At 35.6% G+C, this 22,161-nt stretch overlaps 3 protein-coding genes and 1 long non-coding RNA gene across 8 annotated transcripts; 3 read left to right on the top strand and 1 right to left on the bottom strand.

Moving 5' to 3' along the window:
• Positions 1-819: 819 nt before the first annotated feature.
• LOC118041241 (uncharacterized) lies at positions 820-4,041 on the bottom strand. 5 transcript variants are annotated; one of them, XM_035048496.2, is made up of 7 exons: positions 3,887-4,041; positions 3,633-3,797; positions 3,251-3,510; positions 2,166-3,155; positions 1,642-2,064; positions 1,115-1,540; positions 820-1,010 (listed from the first exon to the last, which is right to left on the bottom strand). In XM_035048496.2, the coding sequence occupies exons 1-7, from the start codon at positions 3,906-3,908 to the stop codon at positions 909-911; spliced, it is 2,388 nt and encodes a 795-aa protein (XP_034904387.1). In that variant the 5' UTR covers positions 3,909-4,041; the 3' UTR covers positions 820-908. The 5 variants fall into 5 exon arrangements, with proteins under 5 accessions (XP_034904387.1, XP_034904383.1, XP_034904386.1 ...); XM_035048492.2 differs by having other exon boundaries at positions 820-1,013; XM_035048495.2 differs by having other exon boundaries at positions 820-1,540; positions 1,642-2,061.
• Positions 4,042-7,626: 3,585 nt separating this feature from the next.
• Positions 7,627-8,428, top strand: LOC118041245 (uncharacterized). The gene is made up of 3 exons (XR_004686282.2): positions 7,627-7,786; positions 7,881-8,045; positions 8,158-8,428. It is a non-coding gene; the product is annotated as an uncharacterized lncRNA (long non-coding RNA).
• Positions 8,429-13,492: 5,064 nt separating this feature from the next.
• On the top strand, positions 13,493-16,278 carry LOC118041912 (uncharacterized). Its single transcript, XM_035049419.2, has 5 exons — positions 13,493-13,647; positions 13,742-13,906; positions 14,029-14,285; positions 14,381-15,478; positions 15,583-16,278. The coding sequence occupies exons 1-5, from the start codon at positions 13,626-13,628 to the stop codon at positions 15,700-15,702; spliced, it is 1,662 nt and encodes a 553-aa protein (XP_034905310.1). The 5' UTR covers positions 13,493-13,625; the 3' UTR covers positions 15,703-16,278.
• Positions 16,279-19,000: 2,722 nt separating this feature from the next.
• LOC118041911 (protein NTM1-like 9) lies at positions 19,001-19,967 on the top strand. Its single transcript, XM_035049418.2, has 4 exons — positions 19,001-19,186; positions 19,268-19,536; positions 19,677-19,787; positions 19,884-19,967. Exons 1-4 carry the CDS (start codon positions 19,012-19,014, stop codon positions 19,965-19,967), a joined length of 639 nt encoding a protein of 212 aa, XP_034905309.2. The 5' UTR covers positions 19,001-19,011.
• The last annotated feature ends 2,194 nt before the right edge of the window (positions 19,968-22,161 follow it).

Here is a 22,161-nt window from a genome sequence, read left to right on the forward strand (position 1 = left end):
TGGTGCTTGCTCTTGATTGAGTACTCGCTTACCCCTCCAGAATTCTCTAGAATAATCTTGCCAATATATATTGCAGCAACTACAGGTTGCTAACTTTACCATGTCGTAGGACGCGGTCAAATATATATAACCACGTATACTAACAGAAAACTTGTGCAGATTTTTGTAGAATGGGATCAAAATTCGTGAAAACTCAATAAAATTGTAACGTTATCACCTCATTCTAGTTCAGATCTGCATTCACATTACAATGGCAATCCAACAACTAACAAAGCTAAGAAAAGAGAACTGAAATATTAATTAAACATAAGTAGTTCTGTTCAACATCTTTGAAACACACTGACACGTAGATACATAGTCCATAAGAGCTGTATGCTCTTGACACAATTCCATATTCATACAACACAACACAACAAAAAATAAGCAAGTAACTATACATACGTGCGTACAACTTGAATAGTACTTCCCATTTAATAACTTAGTACTTGACGGGTAACAGTTGCATCAGGATCGCAGAGAACAAGTCGTGTCTTCTGCTACTAGTACTCAAATCTTTCTACGAATATAGCTGCAGATTTGGGACAGCGCAGGCTATATTTTAGAGGATTGCAGCTTAAAGCTGCATGGACTGGACGAAGTCGAACTATGCAGCGTCCACCATAAAGTAAGCAAAATGTGCAGATCAGCAACCGTGCAAGGATCCAAACAACTAGAGCAAAGTTACCCTCATTATCAGATTAGAGGAGGATCAGTAGTTGCCCTCTTAAACCATATATAACAAACTCCATCGATTATTTCGTATGGATAGTTTTGTTGTTAAATAGCAGATAGGAACCAGAGAACATATCTTTTCAATTAGATACCAAGGTACCAAAGCCCATGAAAAGTAAGAATAAGCTTCGGGTTTGCTACTCGTACCCCAGAAAAGGAAGCTGGACAAGTGCAGGGTTGGGACAGTTTTCTTGCTCGAAACACCACCCTTCTATCCCAGCTTGTAGTCCAAGGCTTACCTGCTGGAAGTATCATGTAAAGTAAGAATAAGCTTTGGGGTTGCTACTCGAACCCCAAAACAAAAATTAAAAAGAATCTGTAATGCATGGTATTTAGTTCTTACCTCTGGAAGCGCCACATCAGCTAGATCATTATCTGAAGAAGAGAAGTTATAGTAACTCGGATAACCTTTTTCAAGGGTTGACATATCAGTCTTCTTACAAGGATTTTGATTTCCAAAATCCGTTGGAGTTGCTGTGGTATTACTCCATACACCTTCACCGAAGGCTGATATATCGAATTCCTTTACTGGAATTTGATTTCCAAAATCAAAATTCATTAGGCTACTTGATTCACTATTATCATACGTTGCCTGGTTTATAAAACTACAAGGTGGAAAGAAAGGCTCTTGATTTTCCAAGGTACCAAAGCCCCTGAAGGAGTGGCTTTCCTCCATGCACGCAGGAAGCTGGACAAGTGCAGGGTCGGGGCAGTTTGCTTGCTCGAAACACCACCCTTCTATCCCTGCTTGTAGTCCAGGGCTTACCTGCTGGAAGTATCATGTAAAGTAAGAATAAGCTTTGGGTTTGCTACTCGAACCCTAGAACAAAAATTAAAAAGAATCTGTAATGCATGGTATTTAGTTCTTACCTCTGGAAGCGCCACATCAGCTAGATCATTATCTGAAGAAGAGAAGTTATTGTAACTCGAATAACCATTTTCAAGGGTTGACATATCAGTCTTCTTACAAGGATTTTGATTTCCAAAATCCATTGGAGTTGCTGTGGTATTACTCCATACACCTTCACCGAAGGCTGATATATCGAATTCCTTTACTGGAATTTGATTTCCAAAATCAAAATTCATTAGGCTACTCGATTCACTATTATCATACGTTGCCTGGTTTATAAAACTACAATGTGGAAAGAATGGTTCTTGATTTTCCAAGGTACCAAAGCCCCTGAAGGAGTGGCTTTCCTCCATGCACGCAGGAAGCTGGACAAGTGCAGGGTTGAGGCAGTTTTCTTGCTCGAAACACCCTTCTATCCCTGCTTGTAGTCCAGGGCTTACCTGCTGGAAGTATCATGTAAAGTAAGAATAAGCTTTGGGTTTGCTACTCGAAACCCAGAACAAAAATTAAAAAGAATCTGTAATGCATGGTATTTAGTTCTTACCTCTGGAAGCGCCACATCAGCTAGATCATTATCTGAAGAAGAGAAGTTATAGTAATTCGAATAACCTTCTTCAAGGGTTGACATATCAGTCTTCTTACAAGGATTTTGATTTCCAAAATCCGGAGGAGTTGCTGTGGTATTACTCCATACACCTTCACCGAAGACTGATATATCGAATTCCTTTACTAGATTTTGAGTTTCAAAATCAAAATCCATTAGGCTACTTGATTCTCTCTTATCATACGTTGACTGGTTTATAAAACTACAAGGTGGAAATAATGGTTCTTGATTTTCCAAAACACGAGAAGCCATTAAAGAATTCTCACAAGTTAATATAGAAATACTATTGTTTAGATTTTGATTTTCCAAAACTAAAGCCATATGATGACTTTCCCTGACATTAGAAGTTGAATTATCAACTGTCAGCGACACATTCGGGTTATGATTTGCCAAACCAAAAGCCATGTCATGGTTTTTGCTGACATTAGAAGCTGAATTATCAAAGGTAAGCAGCTCATTTGGGTTTTGATTTTCAGAATCGAAAGCCATGTAAGGGCTTTCGCTTCCATTATAAGCTGAATCAACTGTAGGCTGATTCCAATATAGATCTTCACAATTAAAAACCGTGGAGTGGCTTGACCCACTTCCATCATAAACTAAATTAGGCATTAGGTTATTTGAGTTATGGTTTCTAAACTCAGAAGCCATATGGTGGCTTAACTCACTAAGTTGGCGAGCTGAATTATTCATCAGCTCACTTGGATTTTGATTTCCAAAATGGGAACCCGCATGATGGCTTAATTCACTTTCATCACAAGGTGAATATCTCATAGGCATCTCACTTAGGTTTATGTTTTCAGAATCAGAATCCATACTCTGACTTGGTTGAACTTCAGAATGAGAGACTGGAGCTATATGGTGGCTTTGTTCACCTTTCTTGTTCTTCTCTCCTTTTGACTCCCACTCCAGTTTACAGAGAACATATTGCCCCTGCACATGTCAAAACACGAAAAAGGATGTAGAATTTCCCAACTCATACATCAAACCCAGTGTTGCATCATGTATCCATGGCATTTAATTAGTACCTTTTTAAACTGGCTAGATTTGTCGATGAGGTCAAATTCGTATATCATCCAACCAGTAATCACTTGTTTTTCATAGAATCTCAAAGTCCTCACTACCCCAATCTTTTTCTTAGAATGCTCAGACGTTATTGACTTTGGCTCGCTGGTCGATTTCCAGTTTCCGGCCTTGGTTTTTCTGCGGTGATCAGCTTTTCCCCTAAGATCGCGAGGGCATAAGAAATACCACGTTACTTGACCAGCAAACTTTATAATGGATTTACCTGCAAAGAGAAATAGATAAAAGAAACTGCATTAATAAAAATATTCTGGCAGATATAACAAGAAGAAAGAAAACAAACACGAAGATACTGCTAGCACTAGCTAGTGATAATATTGTTATTACCAGGTAGATCCCATGGCTCATGCTCGCAAAGGTTAACGACTGCCATGGGAAAGCCTCCCATGATACCACCACGGGTTTTCGGCACCAGATACTTGCTTATTAATTCTTCATTGGTTGGCTGAAATTTGAATCCTTGTTCCATTAATAGCAGTAAGAATGCCAGGACTAACGAAACAAAACGAAAAATGATTAGAATAATAAACAAAAACAAGAACGAGTTGTGGAGTTGAAAGAGTAAAATTTGAGTGACAAACCTGATGAGAAAAAGTCGTCCATTCCTCTTCCTAAAACGGAAACCTGAAGGTGAAGGACTGGTGGATGATCTAAGAGGACAAGTGTCTGCTCTGGCTAGAGAAAGGAGGTTGATGGCTGCTACAACTACTAGAGGTGTGAGTGACTGAGTGAGTGTCTGCCTGTGCCTTGTATATATTGGAAAGGGGTTTCTGTATTGAGTCAATGGTGAGTCCACTAGACAAAAGTAATGGTGTGGGCCATTGATTGTTAGAAAATTGTCACGACTAACTTTCTTGGTCGCGAAGAGGTTCAAGGGATTGGGGTCTTTTTTCCACTCCAAACGCGTTATCTTTTTGACTTTTTAGGTTTGTTCCTGGAAAGATATTTTTAAAAAAATAAATTTTTGAAAAAGTTATTTTTTTTTCACACAGTATAATGAAAAATAAATTGGAAAATAACTTATTAATATTTTATTTTTTTCAAGTTTATTAAAATAATATGAAAAAAATATTACAAATTAAAAAGTTGAATGAAAATGAAAAAAAATATAATTTCATAAATTATCTCAAAATAAATAAATAATAATCAAATTAATAGAGATCAAATCTAAAAAATTAAAAAAAAAGAAAAAATTAAAATAATAATAATTAATATTTCATAAATTATTTCAAATAAAATAAGTAACAATCAAAAGATTGAGGACCAAATTTAATAGATAAAAAATTTTAATTAAAAAATAACAATTATAAAAATGAGGACCAAAATTAATATAAAAATTAAATTACAAGGGATGAAATTGAAAAATAAATATTCAAATATATATATATATATATAACAATCAAAAATTTGAGGAGCAAATTTCATATAATCAGCATATAATATGACATTTCTAAATTTTCATAACTTTCGAAAAGTATTTTCCGACTAAAATAAAAAGAAAATACTTTTCTAGAAATCAAGCAAAATATTTCTTTAACTAGAAAGTGTTTTTCGTTTACCAATTTTTTTAATGTTAAATAAACACAAAAAAATTTAAAAGATAGTTTCCTGAAAACTACTTTTCAAAAACCAAACACGCTCTTATAAGGGTGTATTTAGTGTGGTTGATGTTTGTTGTTGAGGTTTTAAAAAAGTTGTGTTTTATAAAAAGTACTTTTAGTTGAGGTTGGTTTTAAAAAATATATGTCTGGTTAAAACTGTTGTTGAAATTGAGGTTGAACAAAAAGTAGTTTAATGTGTTTGGTTTAAAAAATACTTTTTTATATTGAGGTTATAAAATAATATATATATATATATATTAATGATTTTTAATTCAAATATTGTAGATTTAACTATTGTTATTACATCATGAAATAAATAATATTGATATCAAATATTTTTTATTATTTCATTAAACTATATGCAATGTCATCACATACGAAATCTACCCAACAATAACTATATTTCCCATGGTTTTTTAAGCACGCAACAACATAAACTGAATTAATTCATTCGTCATTAAGCGATCTCCTTCTAATTTTTTGAATAAATACAATTAAAATAAAAATAAAAAATTGATTTTTTTTAACCGAGTCGGACCCAACAAGAGCATAATTGGAATTGCGATCAAATTATTTAAAAAAACATTTATAATTTCATTACGTACAAAATTCATTCGACAAGAACTACAACTCTCATGATTTTTTGAGCGTGCAATAAAACTAGGTACAATATTATTAGGAATAAAAACACTCTACTTGTCAAAGGATTTGTTGTTGCCCAGATTGGAATTTCTTGAGCTTTGGATGTTGTTTATTGAAGCTTTTTATGTTTTGTTTAGTATTTGGAATCAGGTTTTAAGGTTAGAAAAAGAGGGCAAAGTGTTGTTTACTGTTTCTAGATCCAGAACATGCAAGAAACCTACATTTACAGTAACCGAGCTGCAAACCAAAGATGCATTCCACTTTACTTTTTTTTCTTAAGCCACGACATCCACACAAAATCACCTGAAATTCACCAAGTCTTGTCTGTGTACTTCGCAAAAGAAAATTACAACGAGTTTCTAGAGGTGTAAAGACAAATGCAGAACGGATGAAATGACTTAGATCACTTAAAGAAGAAGAGTTCCGCAACAGAGGGCAATAAAAAGCAGTGTGATCTAAACTAATTACAGAATTGGCATTGAGTTGGGCCTGCACTAAGTTTTGAAGGAGAAGAAGAACCAGATGATTGCCAAGACTGGTACTTGTGATAATTGTTGCGACCCCGATAGTTGCTTGAAAAATGACCTCGCTACTGTTATCACATCAGAATATTTGGTAGGAAGACCAACAAGAGTTTGAGAGACAACATGTTCATCAGAGACAGGATGGCCAATAGCCCAAAGAGGATCTTTGAGTTTAGAAACCAGAACTCAAATTTAACCTAATGTCTAATTTAGCTTATAATGGAAGTGGGTCAAGCCACTCCACGACTTTTAATTGTGAAAATCAATAGTGGAATCAGCCTACAGTTGATTCAGCTTATAATGAAAGCGAAAGCCCTTGTATGGCTTTCTATTCGGAAAATCATTATATGGCTTTAGATTTGGAAAATCAAAATGTAAACAATAGCATTTCTATATTAACTTGTGAGAATTCTTTAATGGCTTCTTGTGGTCTGGAAAATCAAGAACCAATCAACGTATGATAAGGGTGAAGCAAGTAGCCTAATGGCTTTGGATTTTGAAAATCAAAATCTAGGCAAGGAAATCGATATATCAGCCTTCGGTGAAGGTGTATGGAGTAATATCACAGCAACTCCTCCGGATTTTGGAAATCAAAATCCTTGTAAGAAGACTGATATGTCAACCCCTGAAGAAGGTTATTCGAGTTACTTTAAATTCTTTTTTTTTCGGATAATGATCTAGCTGATGTTGCGCTTCTAGAGGTAAGAGCTAAATACCATGGATTACAGATTCTTTTTAGTTTTTCTTATGGGGTTTGAGTAGCAAACCCAAAGTTTATTCTTACTTAACATGATACTTCCTGCAGGTAAGCCCTGAACTACTAGCAGAGATAGAAGGGCTTTCCAAGCAAGAACACAGTCCCAGCCCTTCACTTGATCAGCTTCCTGTGTGCTTGGAGGGAAGCCACTCCTGCATAGGCTCTAGTATCTACCTAATAAGATCTTTTCTCCGGGCCTATACCTTTGCGCCCTTCCCTTAATTTATACTTGTTAAAAGATTAAATTGTTATTCATTCAAATTAATTATAACTAAAAAATTCATAAAAAAAATAAAAAATTTCCCATGAAGTTAGTTATGATTTTTTTTTAATGGCAATGCAATTATTTAACTGTGTATCAAAGTGCTAAAAAACTAAAGAGCTCATGGACCGCAATTTTTATTTATTTTACTTTTAAAGATATTAAAATCATTTTAATGTGCCTTTAAATTGTTAAAGGTGCCATCGCAAGAGTTTGAACCTTTATTGTCATTTTAGTCCTAAAGTATTTCAGAACTTGGGGGTAGGGGTGGTAAGAAATTGGGAAGGAAGGAAGGCAGGCAAAGATGATAGTTTTAGTTTTAGTTTTAGGAAGTGGAGAATGCTTTTCACTAAAAAATAAAATGGATGACGCGTTTGGAGTGGAAAAAAAGAATCCAATACCTTCAAGCTCTTCACGGCCAAGGAAGTGAGTCGTGACAATTTTCTAACAATCAATGGCCCACACCATTACTTTTGTGGACTCACCATTGACTCAATACAGAGTCTCCATTCCAATATATATACAAGGCACAGGCAGACACTCCCTCGCTCACTCACACCTCTAGTAGTTGTAGCAACCATCAACCTCCTTTCTCTAACCAGAGCAGACACTTGTCCTCTTAGATCATCCACCAGTCCTTCTCCCCCTTTTGGTTTCCGTTTTAGGAAGAGTAATGGACGACTATTTCTCATCAGGTTTGTCACTCAAATTTTACCCTTTCAACTCCACAACTCGTTCTTGTTTTTGTTTATTATTCTAATCATTTTTCGTTTCGTTTTGTTTTGTTAGTCCTGGAATTCTTCCGGCTATTAATGGAACAAGGATTCAAATTTCAGCCAACCAATGAAGAATTAATAAGCAAGTATCTGGTGCCGAAAACCCGTGGTGATATCATGGGAGGCTTGCACATGGCAGTCGTTAACCTTTGCGAGCATGAGCCATGGGATCTACCTGGTAATAACAATATTATCACTAGCTAGTGCTAGCAGTATCTTCGTGTTTGTTTTCTTTCATCTTGTTATATCTGCCAGAATATTTTTATTAATGCTGTTTCTTTTATCTGCAGCTATATTCGTAGAAAGATTTGAGTACTAGTAGCAGAAGACACGACTTGTTCTCTGCGATCCTGATGCAACTGTTATCCGTCAAGTATTAAGTTATTAAATGGGAAGTACTATCCAAGCTGTACGCACGAATGTATAGTTACTTGCTTATTATTGTTGTGTTGTGTTGTACGAATGTGGAATTGTGTCAAGAGCATACAGTTCTTATGGACTATGTATCTACGTGTCAGTGTGTTTCAAAGATGTTGAACAAAAGTACTTATGTTTAATTAATATGTTCAGTTCTCTTTTCTTAGCTTTGTTAATTGTTGGGTTGCCATTGTAATGCATATCTGCACTAGAATGAGGTGATAACGTTACTGAAAGTTTAGAATTACAAGAGATCTATATTATACTGGGGATGTGAGAATGTGATAGTAATAGGTGTTTTTGAAGTATTTTTTAACTAAAAATATATTATAATAAAATAAATTTATTTTTTAAAAGTTATTTTTAACAACAACATACCATAACAATTCAAAACATATAAAAACATAATTATAAAAATAATAATTATAAAACCCCTTCTGTAATTTCAACAACACTGGATATTCCCCTGGCTTACCTGCCACTGGTCACAATTGCATCATCTCAGAGGTCAGTGGCAGTGTAAGCTTTGCCTGTATCAAGCGTTGTAGCCTGTCATCAATCTTAAAACAAGATTAGTTTCCTATATTATCGGAATCCAGCATCAAGCATGACATCCAGGGCAAGAGAACTTAAGCTAAGCACGGGGAATATCCAACTCTGAGAACAAGTGATCGCAGGAAAGTGATTGTAGCAAGGCAAGCATTTAGCAGAATAACCAGGGAAGGGGGAATGGAGTTCTGCTGTGTCACTTTAAGCAATCAAATCAAAATCCGGACAGGTCAAATAAACCTTAAATGGACATAATTTTATTGAGTGTTCACGAATTTTGATCCCATTCTACAAATTAAAAGTTTTCCGTTCGTATACCAGCTGGTTATATATTTGACCGAGTACTACGTACGACATGGTAAAGTTAGCACCTGTAGTTTCTGCAATATATACTGGCAAGATTATTCTAGAGAATTCTGGAGGGTAAGGGTGCACTCAATCAAGAGCAAGCACCATAATTAACTTGTCAAGGAAGTTATTTGTGCTCTCGTGGAATCTTGTTCCCTGTCGTTAATTCCTAGATGTAATTTGCGACTCCCATTTGATATGAAAAAAGGAGAGCTATAATTAAAATAATCTTTTTTGGGTGTTGATGAAAGGAAGAGTGTGTAAAAGGAGCTGCCAGCTAATTATTGCTTCCTCCATAATAGTAATCAGGCTTCAGACCTCAATGTAGGCTGTTAGTTGAATCCTCCTATCCTGTCTGAAAACACATAACATCTAAGAAGAAAACAAAACCAAAAAAGTTGTATGCTGACTAATAAAAAGACCACTGAAGCTGAAGGGAACAGGTGGAAAATGCTGTCGTACAATTTGACTTGCTTGTTTCTGAGAAAGCAGGTTAATTAGCTTGAACTGTAAGTTGTGGGATATGCTCAAACCTCTCCCTTTGGATCTTAGCTTTGGGAAAGCGCGTCTCTCTTTTCTGGTATTTTTTTTATTTTATTTTATTATTGCCAATCTAATTAGCTAATGGATGGCACATCACACTAAATGAAACGGTTTAAAGGAGGTCCCACTTAACAAAATTTTGAAAATTAATTTTTTTAAAAGGACCTTTCAAAAAAAACAAACATCACTTAACATAAAAAAATAAAATTAAAAAAGTTATATGCCAACTTAAAAAAAAAACCACTGAAGGTGAAGGGAAACAGGTGGGATAATGCTGTCGTACAATTTGACTGGCATGTTTATGAGAAAGCAAGTTAATTAGCTTGAACGGTAGAGCATTTTTAATTCAGAAGCTAAATGGATAATTAAAAATAAAAAAAATTAATATTTTAATTTTTTTTATTTATTTTACACACTGTAAAAAGAAATCTAAATAAAATATTTAAAATGTTTTTTTTCTTCCACAAATGTTATTCTTACATATCTTTTCAAAGAGCCAAAAACTAACAAAGTAGAGCCACTAAAAAATAAACCAATTAAATATAACCATATAGAAAAAAAAAATAGCATCAAACTTATTAAGAAATAATAAAATACTTGTTTCTTTCACTCCAATATAAATGGCTCTTCAAATGACTTTTTTCCATTGGAATAGATATGGTAAAAAAAAACTATATTTATACTATTCAAAATGCTATTTTATCAATTTAGCTTTTCAAAAATAGCATTTTCGCATTGTTTTGGAGCCTGTTTGTTTATGCGTTTCAAAAGTTTTTTGAAAAAAAATTGAAATTTTTTTTTTTTTATTAACTTCAAATTAATATGTTTTTAGTGTTTTCAAATCATTTTGATGTGCTGATGTCAAAAATAATTTTTAAAAAATTAAAAAAAATCATTGACATGTATTTTGACACGAAAAAAACTATTTGAAAAGCAACCATAACCACACTGCCAAACAAGTTGGGGATATACTCAAACCTCTCCCTTTGGATCTTAGCTTGGGGAAGTGAGCCACTCTTTTCTGGCAATATTTTTTTTTTATTATTGCCAATCTAATTGGCTAATGGATGGCACATCACACTGTACGGATATTAAATGACACTGTTTAAAGGAGGTCCCACTTAGCCAATTTTCTTATATGATCGGTCAGTATAACTTATACGAGGATGCTTGAATGACTGGGCTGCAGAAGCGTATGATTGCCTGTAAATACACATAGAAACGCACCATACACCTTCTTGTGCTCATCACAGATAGATAGCCTTCTTACGCCTTTGCTAGATCAGTGGATCACCGCTCCATTGCCTTCCTTTTCTTAGTTAGTTTAGATAGTTTGATCTTGTGACTTTGCTTAGGTTGTGGGAATTGTTAGTAACTTTTGCTTCTTCTTTTTTAATTATTATTCTTACAGTTTCAAACAAGGTGAGTGACAGATGACAAGCTCAACAGTACCTTTTCCATCTGCCCCAAAAGGCTATGGATTCCATCCAACCGATGAAGAATTAATCAACCATTTCCTGAAGTTAAAAATGATGGGTGGCTATGATCACGAAGTCGCCATAATTGCCGAGGTTAATGTGTGCAATTCTGAGCCTTGGGAATTGCCTGGTACTAATTAAATATGTGTATGTGTATCTTTGTACATTATGGTGCTGCTAGTTTCCTGTATTGTCTGCCCAATTCGTAAATTTTCCTTGAGCAAACAGAATTGCCTTCGCACGTTTTTCTTTCTGGGTAAAGAAAATTTTCTTTCTTAGTGGAACTTGCATCCTGTTTTTAGAAAATCTAAAGTGCAACCACCGACTGATTGGCTTCTAGGGAACTCCTGGTTTTATCTCGAAAATGCATCTGGTGCTTAGTGAGAGCGTGCTGAATAGGATTAACAGCGAGATACATAGCAGAGATGCTATCGCAGACTGCTTGAAATCCACCATGGAGGCATGATTCAAGATATCAGCCACATATTGTTGTTGAGAAAGAAACAGACCATTCTTATGACGAGTGACATGGATACCGAGAAAGTAATATAGAGAGCCAAGATCACTCCCAGCAAATTCACTTTTCAAGGTACTGATGATCTGTTGAAGAAGACGATTAGATGAAGCCATCAAAACAATACGAAGTCGCGAAAAAACTTAATATAAATTTCACGGACTCTGATTCTGGGCCAAGATATGCGGCTTTTATTATGGATATGTACATATGGGCTTAGCTGGTGACGGTAAGTTTCCCTTAGAAAACAAGTTTGCCTTGCAAAATTATCATCTGCGTTTATATTCGTATTTGGGCCGTAGACTAAACAAACTGAGTCACTCCGTTTGGGCCGTGACCCAAATAAATTCCTTAAAAAAAAAAAAAAAACATTTGCACACCATCAAATATCATCCATGTGAAGGAACAAAATGGCTCTCATCAAGGCAACCATGCAAAAATGCCTTCTAACATCTCACTAATGAATAAGCCACTGGTGCGAAAGAGCCACAAAAAAGGACACCACGATGAATGATTGAGAGCGCTGGACAGGGGAATGAGAGGTGAGATGGCAGGAGCAGTGTGTTTAACACTTCATTAAATTTGAAGTATGAGAACGATTAATGATTTTATAGCACATGTTTCACATATCATCTAATATTAAATGATAAAATTAAAAAAAATTATTTTAAAAAAATCTTTAAAAAATCAAAATTAAATCAGATTAATTTTTAAAATCCGTGACGCGAGTCATGATACCGAAATTATTACCTAAAAGAAAAATACAAAAAAAATAAAATCATGAAGCAAGATTTTTTATCATTCAAAATTAATAAAAAAAACAAATAACAATCAAAACAATAAAAACTAAATTTGATAAAAAAAAATTAAAATATTAAAAGAAAATAAAATGAATAGCAATCAAAGTAATAAAAACCAAAATTAATATAAACACAAACTAAGATAACACATTTCACTTTTGGAAAAGTTGGTCCAAAATAATAAGGAGAGAGAAAAAGAGGAAAAATAAATAAATCATCAAAATCAAACTACTGTTTCATTGTGCATATACGTCTAATCACCAAAATAAGGATTGCGTGATACTATTAACACTATTGTGTTAGGTGATTTTTAACCGTAAAATACACCGGCACCTCTCACTCACTATTACATACATATCATGCGTCAATTTTTTCATGTATATTTTATATTTGTTAAAAAATTAAATTATTATTCATTTAAATTGATTATAACTAAAAAAATTGTAACATAAAAATAAAATTTTTCCTATGAAGTTATGATTTTTTTTAATAGCAATGGAATTATTTAATTGTGTAATCAAAGTGTCAAAAAACTAAAGAGCTCATGGACCACAATTTTTATTTATTTTACTTTTAAAGATATTAAAATCATTTTAATGTGCCTTTAAATTGTGAAAGGTGCCATCGCAAGAGTTTGAACCTTTATTGTCATTTTAGTCCTTAAGTATTTCAGAACTTGGGGGTAGGGGTGGTAAGAAATTGGGAAGGAAGGAAGGAAGGAAGGAAGGAAGGCAGGCAAAGATGATAGTTTTAGTTTTAGTTTTAGGAAGTGGAGAATGCTTTTCACTAAAAAATAAAATGGATGACGCGTTTGGAGTGGAAAAAAGAATCCAATACCTTCAAGCTCTTCACGGCCAAGGAAGTGAGTCGTGACAATTTTCTAACAATCAATGGCCCACACCATTACTTTTGTGGACTCGCCATTGACTCAATACAGAGTCTCCATTCCAATATATATACAAGGCACAGGCAGACACTCCCTCGCTCACTCACACCTCTAGTAGTTGTAGCAACCATCAACCTCCTTTCTCTAACCAGAGCAGACACTTGTCCTCTTAGATCATCCACCAGTCCTTCTCCCCCTTTTGGTTTCCGTTTTAGGAAGAGGAATGGACGACTATTTCTCATCAAGTTTGTCCCTCAAATTTTACCCTTTCAACTCCACAACTCGTTCTTGTTTTTGTTTATTATTCTAATCATTTTTCGTTTCGTTTTGTTTTGTTAGTCCTGGAATTCTTCCCGCTATTAATGGAACAAGGATTCAAATTTCAGCCAACCAATGAAGAATTATTAAGCAAGTATCTGGTGCCGAAAACCCGTGGTGATATCATGGGATGCTTTCCCATGGCAGTCGTTAACCTTTGCGAGCATGAGCCATGGGATCTACCTGGTAATAACAATATTATCACTAGCTAGTGCTAGCAGTATCTTCGTGTTTGTTTTCTTTCATCTTGTTATATCTGCCAGAATATTTTTATTAATGCAGTTTCTTTTATCTATTTCTCTTTGCAGGTAGATCCATTATAAAGTTTGCTGGTCAAGTAACGTGGTATTTCTTATGCCCTCGCGATCTTAGGGGCAAAGTTCAACGCAGAAAAACCAAGGCCGGATACTGGAAATCGACCTGCCGGCCAAAGTCAATAACGGCTGAGGGTACTAAGAAAAAGATTGGGGTAATGAGGACTTTGAGATTCTATGAAAACGAAGTGAGGACTGGTTGGATGATGTACGAATTAGACCTCATCGCCAATTCTAGCCAGTTTAAAAAGGTACTAAGTAAATGCCATGGATACATGGTGCAACACTGGGTTTGATGTATGAGTTGGGAAATTTTACATCCTTTTTTGTGTTTTGACATGTGCAGGGGCAATATGTTCTCTGTAAACTGGAATTTAATTCAAAAGGAGAGAAGAGCAAGGAAGGTGAACAAAGTCACCATATAGCTCCAGTCTCCCATTCTGAAGTTGAACCAAGTCAGGGTATGGATTCTGATTCTGAAAATATAAACCAAAGTGAGATGGCTATGAAATATTCACCTTGTGATGAAAGTGAATTAAGCCATCATGCGGGTTCCCATTTTGGAAATCAAAATCCAAGTGAGCTGATAAATAATTCAGCTCGCCAACTTAGTGAGTTAAGCCACCATATGGCTTCTGAGTTTAGAAACCAAAACTCAAAAAACCTAACGCCTAGTTTAGTTTATGATGGAAGTGGGTTAAGCCACTCCACGGTTAATTTTGAAGATCGATACTGGAATCAGCCTACAGTTGATCCAGCTTATAATGGAAGCGAAAGCCCTTACATGGCTTTCGATTCTGAAAATAAAAACCCAAATGAGCTGCTTACCTTTGATAATCTATACTGGAATCAGCCTACAGTTGATCCAGATTATAATGGAAGCGAAAGCCCTTACATGGCTTTCGATTCTGAAAATAAAAACCCAAATGAGCTGCTTACCTTTGATAATTCAGCTTCTAATGTCAGCAAAAACCATGGCATGGCTTTTGGTTTGGCAAATCATAACCCGAATGGGTCACTGACAGTTGATAATTCAACTTCTAATGTCAGTGAAAGTCATCATACGGCTTTAGGTTTGGAAAATCAAAATCTAAACAATAGCATTTCTATATTAACTTGTGAGAATTCTTTAATGGCTTCTCGTGGTTTGGAAACTCAAGAACCACCCTCTCCACCTTATAGTTTTATAAACCAGTCAACGTATAATAAGAGTGAATCAAGTAGCCTAATGGATTTTGATTTTGAAAATCAAAATCTAGTAAAGGAATTCGACATATCAGCCTTCGGTGACGGTGTATGGAGTAATACCACAGCAACTCCTCCGGATTTTGGAAATCAAAATCCTAGTAAGAAGACTGATATGTCAACCCTTGAAGAAGGTTATTCGAGTTACTCTAAGTCCTCTTTTCCGGATAATGATCTAGCTGATGTTGCGCTTCTAGAGGTAAGAGCTAAATACCATGCATTACAGATTCTTTTTAATTGTTCTTCTGGGGTACGAGTAGCAAACCCAAATGTTATTCTTACTTTATATGATACTTCCGGCAGATAATCCCTGAACTACTAGCAGAGATAGAAGGGTGTTTGGAGCAAGAAAACAGCCCCAACCCTGCACTTGTCCAGCTTCCTGCGTGCATGGAGGAAAGGCGCTCCTTCATGGGCTTTTGATACCTTGGTATCTAATTAAAAAGATCTGTTCTCTGGTTCCTATCTGCTATTTAACAACAAAACTATCCATACTAAATAATCGATGGAGTTTATTATATATTGTGTAAGAGGGCAACTACTGATGCTCCTCTAATCTGATAATGAGGGTAACTTTTGTCGCTCTAGTTGTTTGGATCCTTGCACGGTTGCTGATCTGCACATTTTGCTTACTTTATGGTGGACGCTGCGTCGTTCGACTTCGTCCAGTCCATGCAGCTTTAGCTGCAATCCTCTAAAATATAGCCTGCGCTGTCCTAAATCTGCAGCTATATTCGTAGAAAGATTTGAGTACTAGTAGCAGAAGACACGACTTGTTCTCTGCGATCCTGATGCAACTGTTATCCGTCAAGTATTAAGTTATTAAATGGGAAGTACTATCCAAGCTGTACGCACGAATGTATAGTTACTTGCTTATTATTGTTGTGTTGTGTTGTATGAATGTGGAATTGTGTCAAGAGCATACAGTTCTTATGGACTATGTATTTACGTGTCAGTGTGTTTCAAAGATGTTGAACAAAAGTACTTATGTTTAATTAATATGTTCAGTTCTCTTTTCTTAGCTTTGTTAATTGTTGGGTTGCCATTGTAATGCATATCTGCACTAGAATGAGGTGATAACGTTACTGAAAGTTTAGAATTACAAGAGATCTATATTATACTGGGGATGTTGAGAATGTGATAGTAATAGGTGTTTTTTGAAGTATTTTTTAACTAAAAATATATTATAATAAAATAAATTTATTTTTTAAAAGTTATTTTAACAACAACATACCATAACAATTCAAAACATATAAAAACATAATTATAAAAAATAATAATTATAAAACCCCTTCTGTAATTTCAACAACACTGGATATTCCCCTGGCTTACCTGCCACTGGTCACAATTGCATCATCTCAGAGGTCAGTGGCAGTGTAAGCTTTGCCTGTATCAAGCTTTGTAGCCTGTCATCAATCTTAAAACAAGATTAGTTTCCTATATTATCGGAATCCAGCATCAAGCATGACATCCAGGGCAAGAGAACTTAAGCTAAGCACGGGGAATATCCAACTCTGAGAACAAGTGATCGCAGGAAAGTGATTGTAGCAAGGCAAGCATTTAGCAGAATAACCAGGGAAGGGGGAATGGAGTTCTGCTGTGTCACTTTAAGCAATCAAATCAAAATCCGGACAGGTCAAATAAACCTTAAATGGACATAATTTTATTGAGTGTTCACGAATTTTGATCCCATTCTACAAATTAAAAGTTTTCCGTTCGTATACCAGCTGGTTATATATTTGACCGAGTACTACGTACGACATGGTAAAGTTAGCACCTGTAGTTTCTGCAATATATACTGGCAAGATTATTCTAGAGAATTCTGGAGGGGTAAGGGTGCACTCAATCAAGAGCAAGCACCATAATTAACTTGTCAAGGAAGTTATTGTGCTCTCGTGGAATCTTGTTCCCTGTCGTTAATTCCTAGATGTAATTGCGACTCCCATTTGATATGAAAAAGGAGAGCTATAATTAAATAATCTTTTTTGGGTGTTGATGAAAGGAAGAGTGTGTAAAAGGAGCTGCCAGCTAATTATTGCTTCCTCCATAATAGTAATCAGGCTTCAGACCTCAATGTAGGCTGTTAGTTGAATCCTCCTATCCTGTCTGAAAACACATAACATCTAAGAAGAAAACAAAACCAAAAAAGTTGTATGCTGACTAATAAAAAGACCACTGAAGCTGAAGGGAAACAGGTGGAAAATGCTGTCGTACAATTTGACTTGCTTGTTTCTGAGAAAGCAGGTTAATTAGCTTGAACTGTAAGTTGTGGGATATGCTCAAACCTCTCCCTTTGGATCTTAGCTTTGGGAAAGCGCGTCTCTCTTTTCTGGTATTTTTTTTATTTTATTTTATTATTGCCAATCTAATTAGCTAATGGATGGCATATCACACTGTACGGACATTAAATGAAACGGTTTAAAGGAGGTCCCACTTAACAAAATTTTGAAAATTAATTTTTTTAAAACGACCTTTCAAAAAAACAAACATCACTTAACATAAAAAAATAAAATTAAAAAAGTTGTATGCCAACTTAAAAAAAAACCACTGAAGGTGAAGGGAAACAGGTGGATAATGCTGTCGTACAATTTGACTGGCATGTTTATGAGAAAGCAAGTTAATTAGCTTGAACGGAAGAGCATTTTTAATTCAGAAGCTAAATGGATAATTAAAAATAAAAAATTAATATTTTAATTTTTTTTATTTATTTTACACACTGTAAAAAGAAATCTAAAATAAAATATTAAAATGTTTTTTTTCTTCCACAAATGTTATTCTTACATATCTTTTCAAAGAGCCAAAACTAACAAAGTAGAGCCACTAAAAAATAAACCAATTAAATATAACCATATAGAAAAAAAAAATAGCATCAAACTTATTAAGAAATAATAAAACACTTGTTTCTTTCACTCCAATATAAATGGCTCTTCAAATGACTTTTTTCCATTGGAATAGATATGGTAAAAAAAAACTATATTTATACTATTCAAAATGCTATTTTATCAATTTAGCTTTTCAAATAGCATTTTCGCATTGTTTTGGAGCCTGTTTGTTTATGCGTTTCAAAAGTGTTTTTGAAAAAAATTGAAAATTTTTTATTTTTTTATTAACTTCAAATTAATATGTTTTTAGTGTTTTCAAATCATTTTGATGTGCTGATGTCAAAAATAATTTTTAAAAAATTAAAAAAAATCATTGACATGTATTTTGACACGAAAAACTATTTGAAAAGCAACCATAACCACACTGCCAAACAAGTTGGGGATATACTCAAACCTCTCCCTTTGGATCTTAGCTTGGGGAAGTGAGCCACTCTTTTCTGGCAATATTTTTTTTTTTATTATTGCCAATCTAATTGGCTAATGGATGGCACATCACACTGTACGGATATTAAATGACACTGTTTAAAGGAGGTCCCACTTAGCCAATTTTCTTATATGATCGGTCAGTATAACTTATACGAGGATGCTTGAATGACTGGGCTGCAGAAGCGTATGATTGCCTATAAATACACACAGAAACGCACCATACACCTTCTTGTGCTCATCACAGATAGATAGCCTTCTTACGCCTTTGCTAGATCAGTGGATCACCGCTCCATTGCCTTCCTTTTCTTAGTTAATTTAGATAGTTTGATCTTGTGACTTTGCTTAGGTTGTGGGAATTGTTAGTAACTTTTGCTTCTTCTTTTTTAATTATTATTCTTACAGTTTCAAACAAGGTGAGTGACAGATGACAAGCTCAACAGTACCTTTTCCATCTGCCCCAAAAGGCTATGGATTCCATCCAACCGATGAAGAATTAATCAACCATTTCCTGAAGTTAAAAATGATGGGTGGCTATGATCACGAAGTCGCCATAATTGCCGAGGTTAATGTGTGCAATTGTGAGCCTTGGGAATTGCCTGGTACTATTTAAAAATGTGTATGTGTATCTTTGTTCATTATTTTTTCTAATTAATCAAGAAATTATCATGTTGATTCTGCAGGGCTTTCAGAAATTCAGTCAAATGATACAGTTTGGTACTTCTTTTCTCCTCGCAATTACAAGCACTCCAATCGTAAGCAGGCTAAAAGGACTACCAAGGCAGGATACTGGAAACTCACTGGCAAAGATCGCATAATCAGGGCTATGAGCACCGGGGAGGAAATTGCTAAAAAAAAGTCTCTGGTTTTCTATAAGGGTCGTGTTCCTAATGGAGTCAGGACCAGTTGGATCATGCATGAATATAATCCGACTTTCAATTTCCATAACCAGGTATTGCTCCCTTTCAAAGTGATTGTACATACATTCATTTTCCGTGAAGTTTATTGATATCATCAACTCTTTTCATATCTTAATTAGAACCTGCCTTTTCTTCTCTACCTGGTTTATGTTTTTTGGTCAACAATGTGCAGAAGGACTTCGTTCTCTGCAAACTGAAGAAAAATTCAGATGATAAGCTAACATGTGAAGAAGGTGGATCAAGCTCCAACATGGCTTCTGATTTTCCAAACAATGTGACTGAGGTTAGAAGTAGCATGAATCACACGCAGTTTATAGTTACATGTTGTTCTATTAAGCATATCAAGAACTTACATTTCTTTTAATGATTACTTCCACAGGAAGATCATCTGGAAGAATTCCTCGGAGTTGATGATGTTAGGATACTGGCATGCAAACCCGACAAGATAAAAGGCAAAGAATAGGATAAAATGAGAAATGAGACACACAAGAATTTACGTGGTTCACCCAATTAGGCTACGTCCACGGGCAAGTATAGAAGGATTTTACTAGTAATGTGGGAATTACAACCTCTCTCAAATAATAGGAGAACAACTAAGAATCTCTCTATTACTAGGAGAAAACACCTCACTTACTCTCTCACAAATACCTCACAATTTTGTGGGATTATTTTCCCTCTCTCACTCTTCTCTTCCTCTCTTGTTTCTCTCTTGTGGTGTGTTTTTAATGCTTGGATGCATTGCCTATTTATAGGCAAACATCCATGCAAGAGCAAGTGGCCAAGTTGGTGAAGGCACCTCCACCCAAGGTAGGCACCTCCTCACAAGGTAGGCACCTCCTCCCAAGGTAGGCACCTCCACCAAGGTAGGCACCTCCACCTATCTTCACATTCTCCCACTTGAAGACTTTGATGATTGAATCAAGTCTTCACACTTTATCATTTGTGATTCTTCTATCCTTTCAATACTTGTCATCTTCATGCTGCTTACGTTTCTGCTAGGCCACAAGAGGATCTGCACCATATATACTTATCAGTGTTGACTGGTTTGGTTAAAGCATCAGCTGGGTTTTTCTTTGTGTGAACCTTCTGAAAATCCACATTTCCATCTTCCACCACTTCGCGAACAAAGTGATACTGAACATCTATATGTTTTGTTCTTGAATGAAACGATGGATTCCTTGCAATATGTAAGGCACTCTGACTATCACAATACAAAAGAATCTTCTCTTGTTTGTGCCCGAGCTCCTCCATAAGTTTCTTCAGCCATATTGCTTATTTACAAGCCTGTGTAGCTGCCATATACTCAGCTTCTGTTGTGGATAACGCTACAACAGTCTGAAGTTTAGAGACCCAGCTCACAGCTCCTCCTGCAATTATGAACACATAGCCTGTAGTGGATTTTCTTTTCTCAAGGTCACCAGCAAAATCTGAGTCAACATAACCTCTGATAGTAAATTCTGATCCTCCATAACATAATGCGGCATCTGAGGTACCCTTGATGTATCTCAAGATCCTCTTAATAGTATTCCAATGCTCTCTACCAGGATTTGCCATGTATCGACTAGTTGCTCCCACTGCTTGCGCAATGTCTGGTCTTGTACATATCATGGCAAACATTAAACTTCCCACTGCTGATGCATACGGTACTCGAGACATCTCCATCCTCTCTGCTTCATTGCTAGGAGACATACTTGAGGATAATTTGAAGTTAACAGGAAGTGGGGTGGAAATTGGCTTACAATCTTGCATGTTGAAGCGTCACAAGATCTTCTTTAAATAATTCTTCTGAGAAAGCCAAATCTTCCTCTTACTTCTGTCTCGGTGAATTTGCATCCCTAGAATCTTGTTTGCTGGTCCCAAGTCCTTCATATCAAACTCCCTAGCCAACTGTGCCTTCAATTCTTGGACTCGATCTTTGTTGGGGCCTATTACCAACATGTCATCCACGTACAACAACAGAATGATGAAAACATCATTTTCTTCAAACCTCTTGTAATATGTACAATGGTCTGAACTGAGTCTGTTGTACCCAAGGCTAATTATGAAGGAATCAAATCTCTTGTACCAACACCTCGGCGCCTGTTTGAGACCGTATAGAGATTTGTTCAACCTGCAAACCAAGTTCTCCTTGCCTGTTTCAGCAAAACCCTCTGGTTGGAGCATATAAATTTCTTCTTCAAGTTCTCCATGAAGAAATGCAGTTTTCACATCTAACTGCTCTAAGTGAAGATCAAATATAGCACACATTGCCAAGACTACTCTGATTGTAGTAAGTCGTACCACCGGAGAAAATATCTCATTAAAGTCTATTCCTTCTTTCTGAGCATATCCTTTCACCACCAATCTTGCACGATACCGCTCCACTTGATCATTGCCATCACGTTTTATCTTGTAAACCCATTTGTTGCCAATGGCCTTTCTTCCTTGTGGTAACGGAACAAGATCCCAAGTATTATTCTTGTGCAGAGCTTCAATCTCCTCTTGCATTGCTGTCATCCACATAGATACATCTGTGCTTTTGATAGCCTCATGGAAAGTTGATGGCTCTCCATCCTCTGTTAGAAGACAGTATGCAATATTGCTCTCAGTAACATATTCTGAGTGCCAAGCCGGTGGTCTTCTTTCACGAGTTGACCGTTGAACTTCAAGAGTTTCAG

Source organism: Populus alba, chromosome 14 (genome assembly GCF_005239225.2).
Source record: "Populus alba chromosome 14, ASM523922v2, whole genome shotgun sequence".
In the NCBI taxonomy this organism is placed as follows: Eukaryota; Viridiplantae; Streptophyta; class Magnoliopsida; order Malpighiales; family Salicaceae; genus Populus; species Populus alba.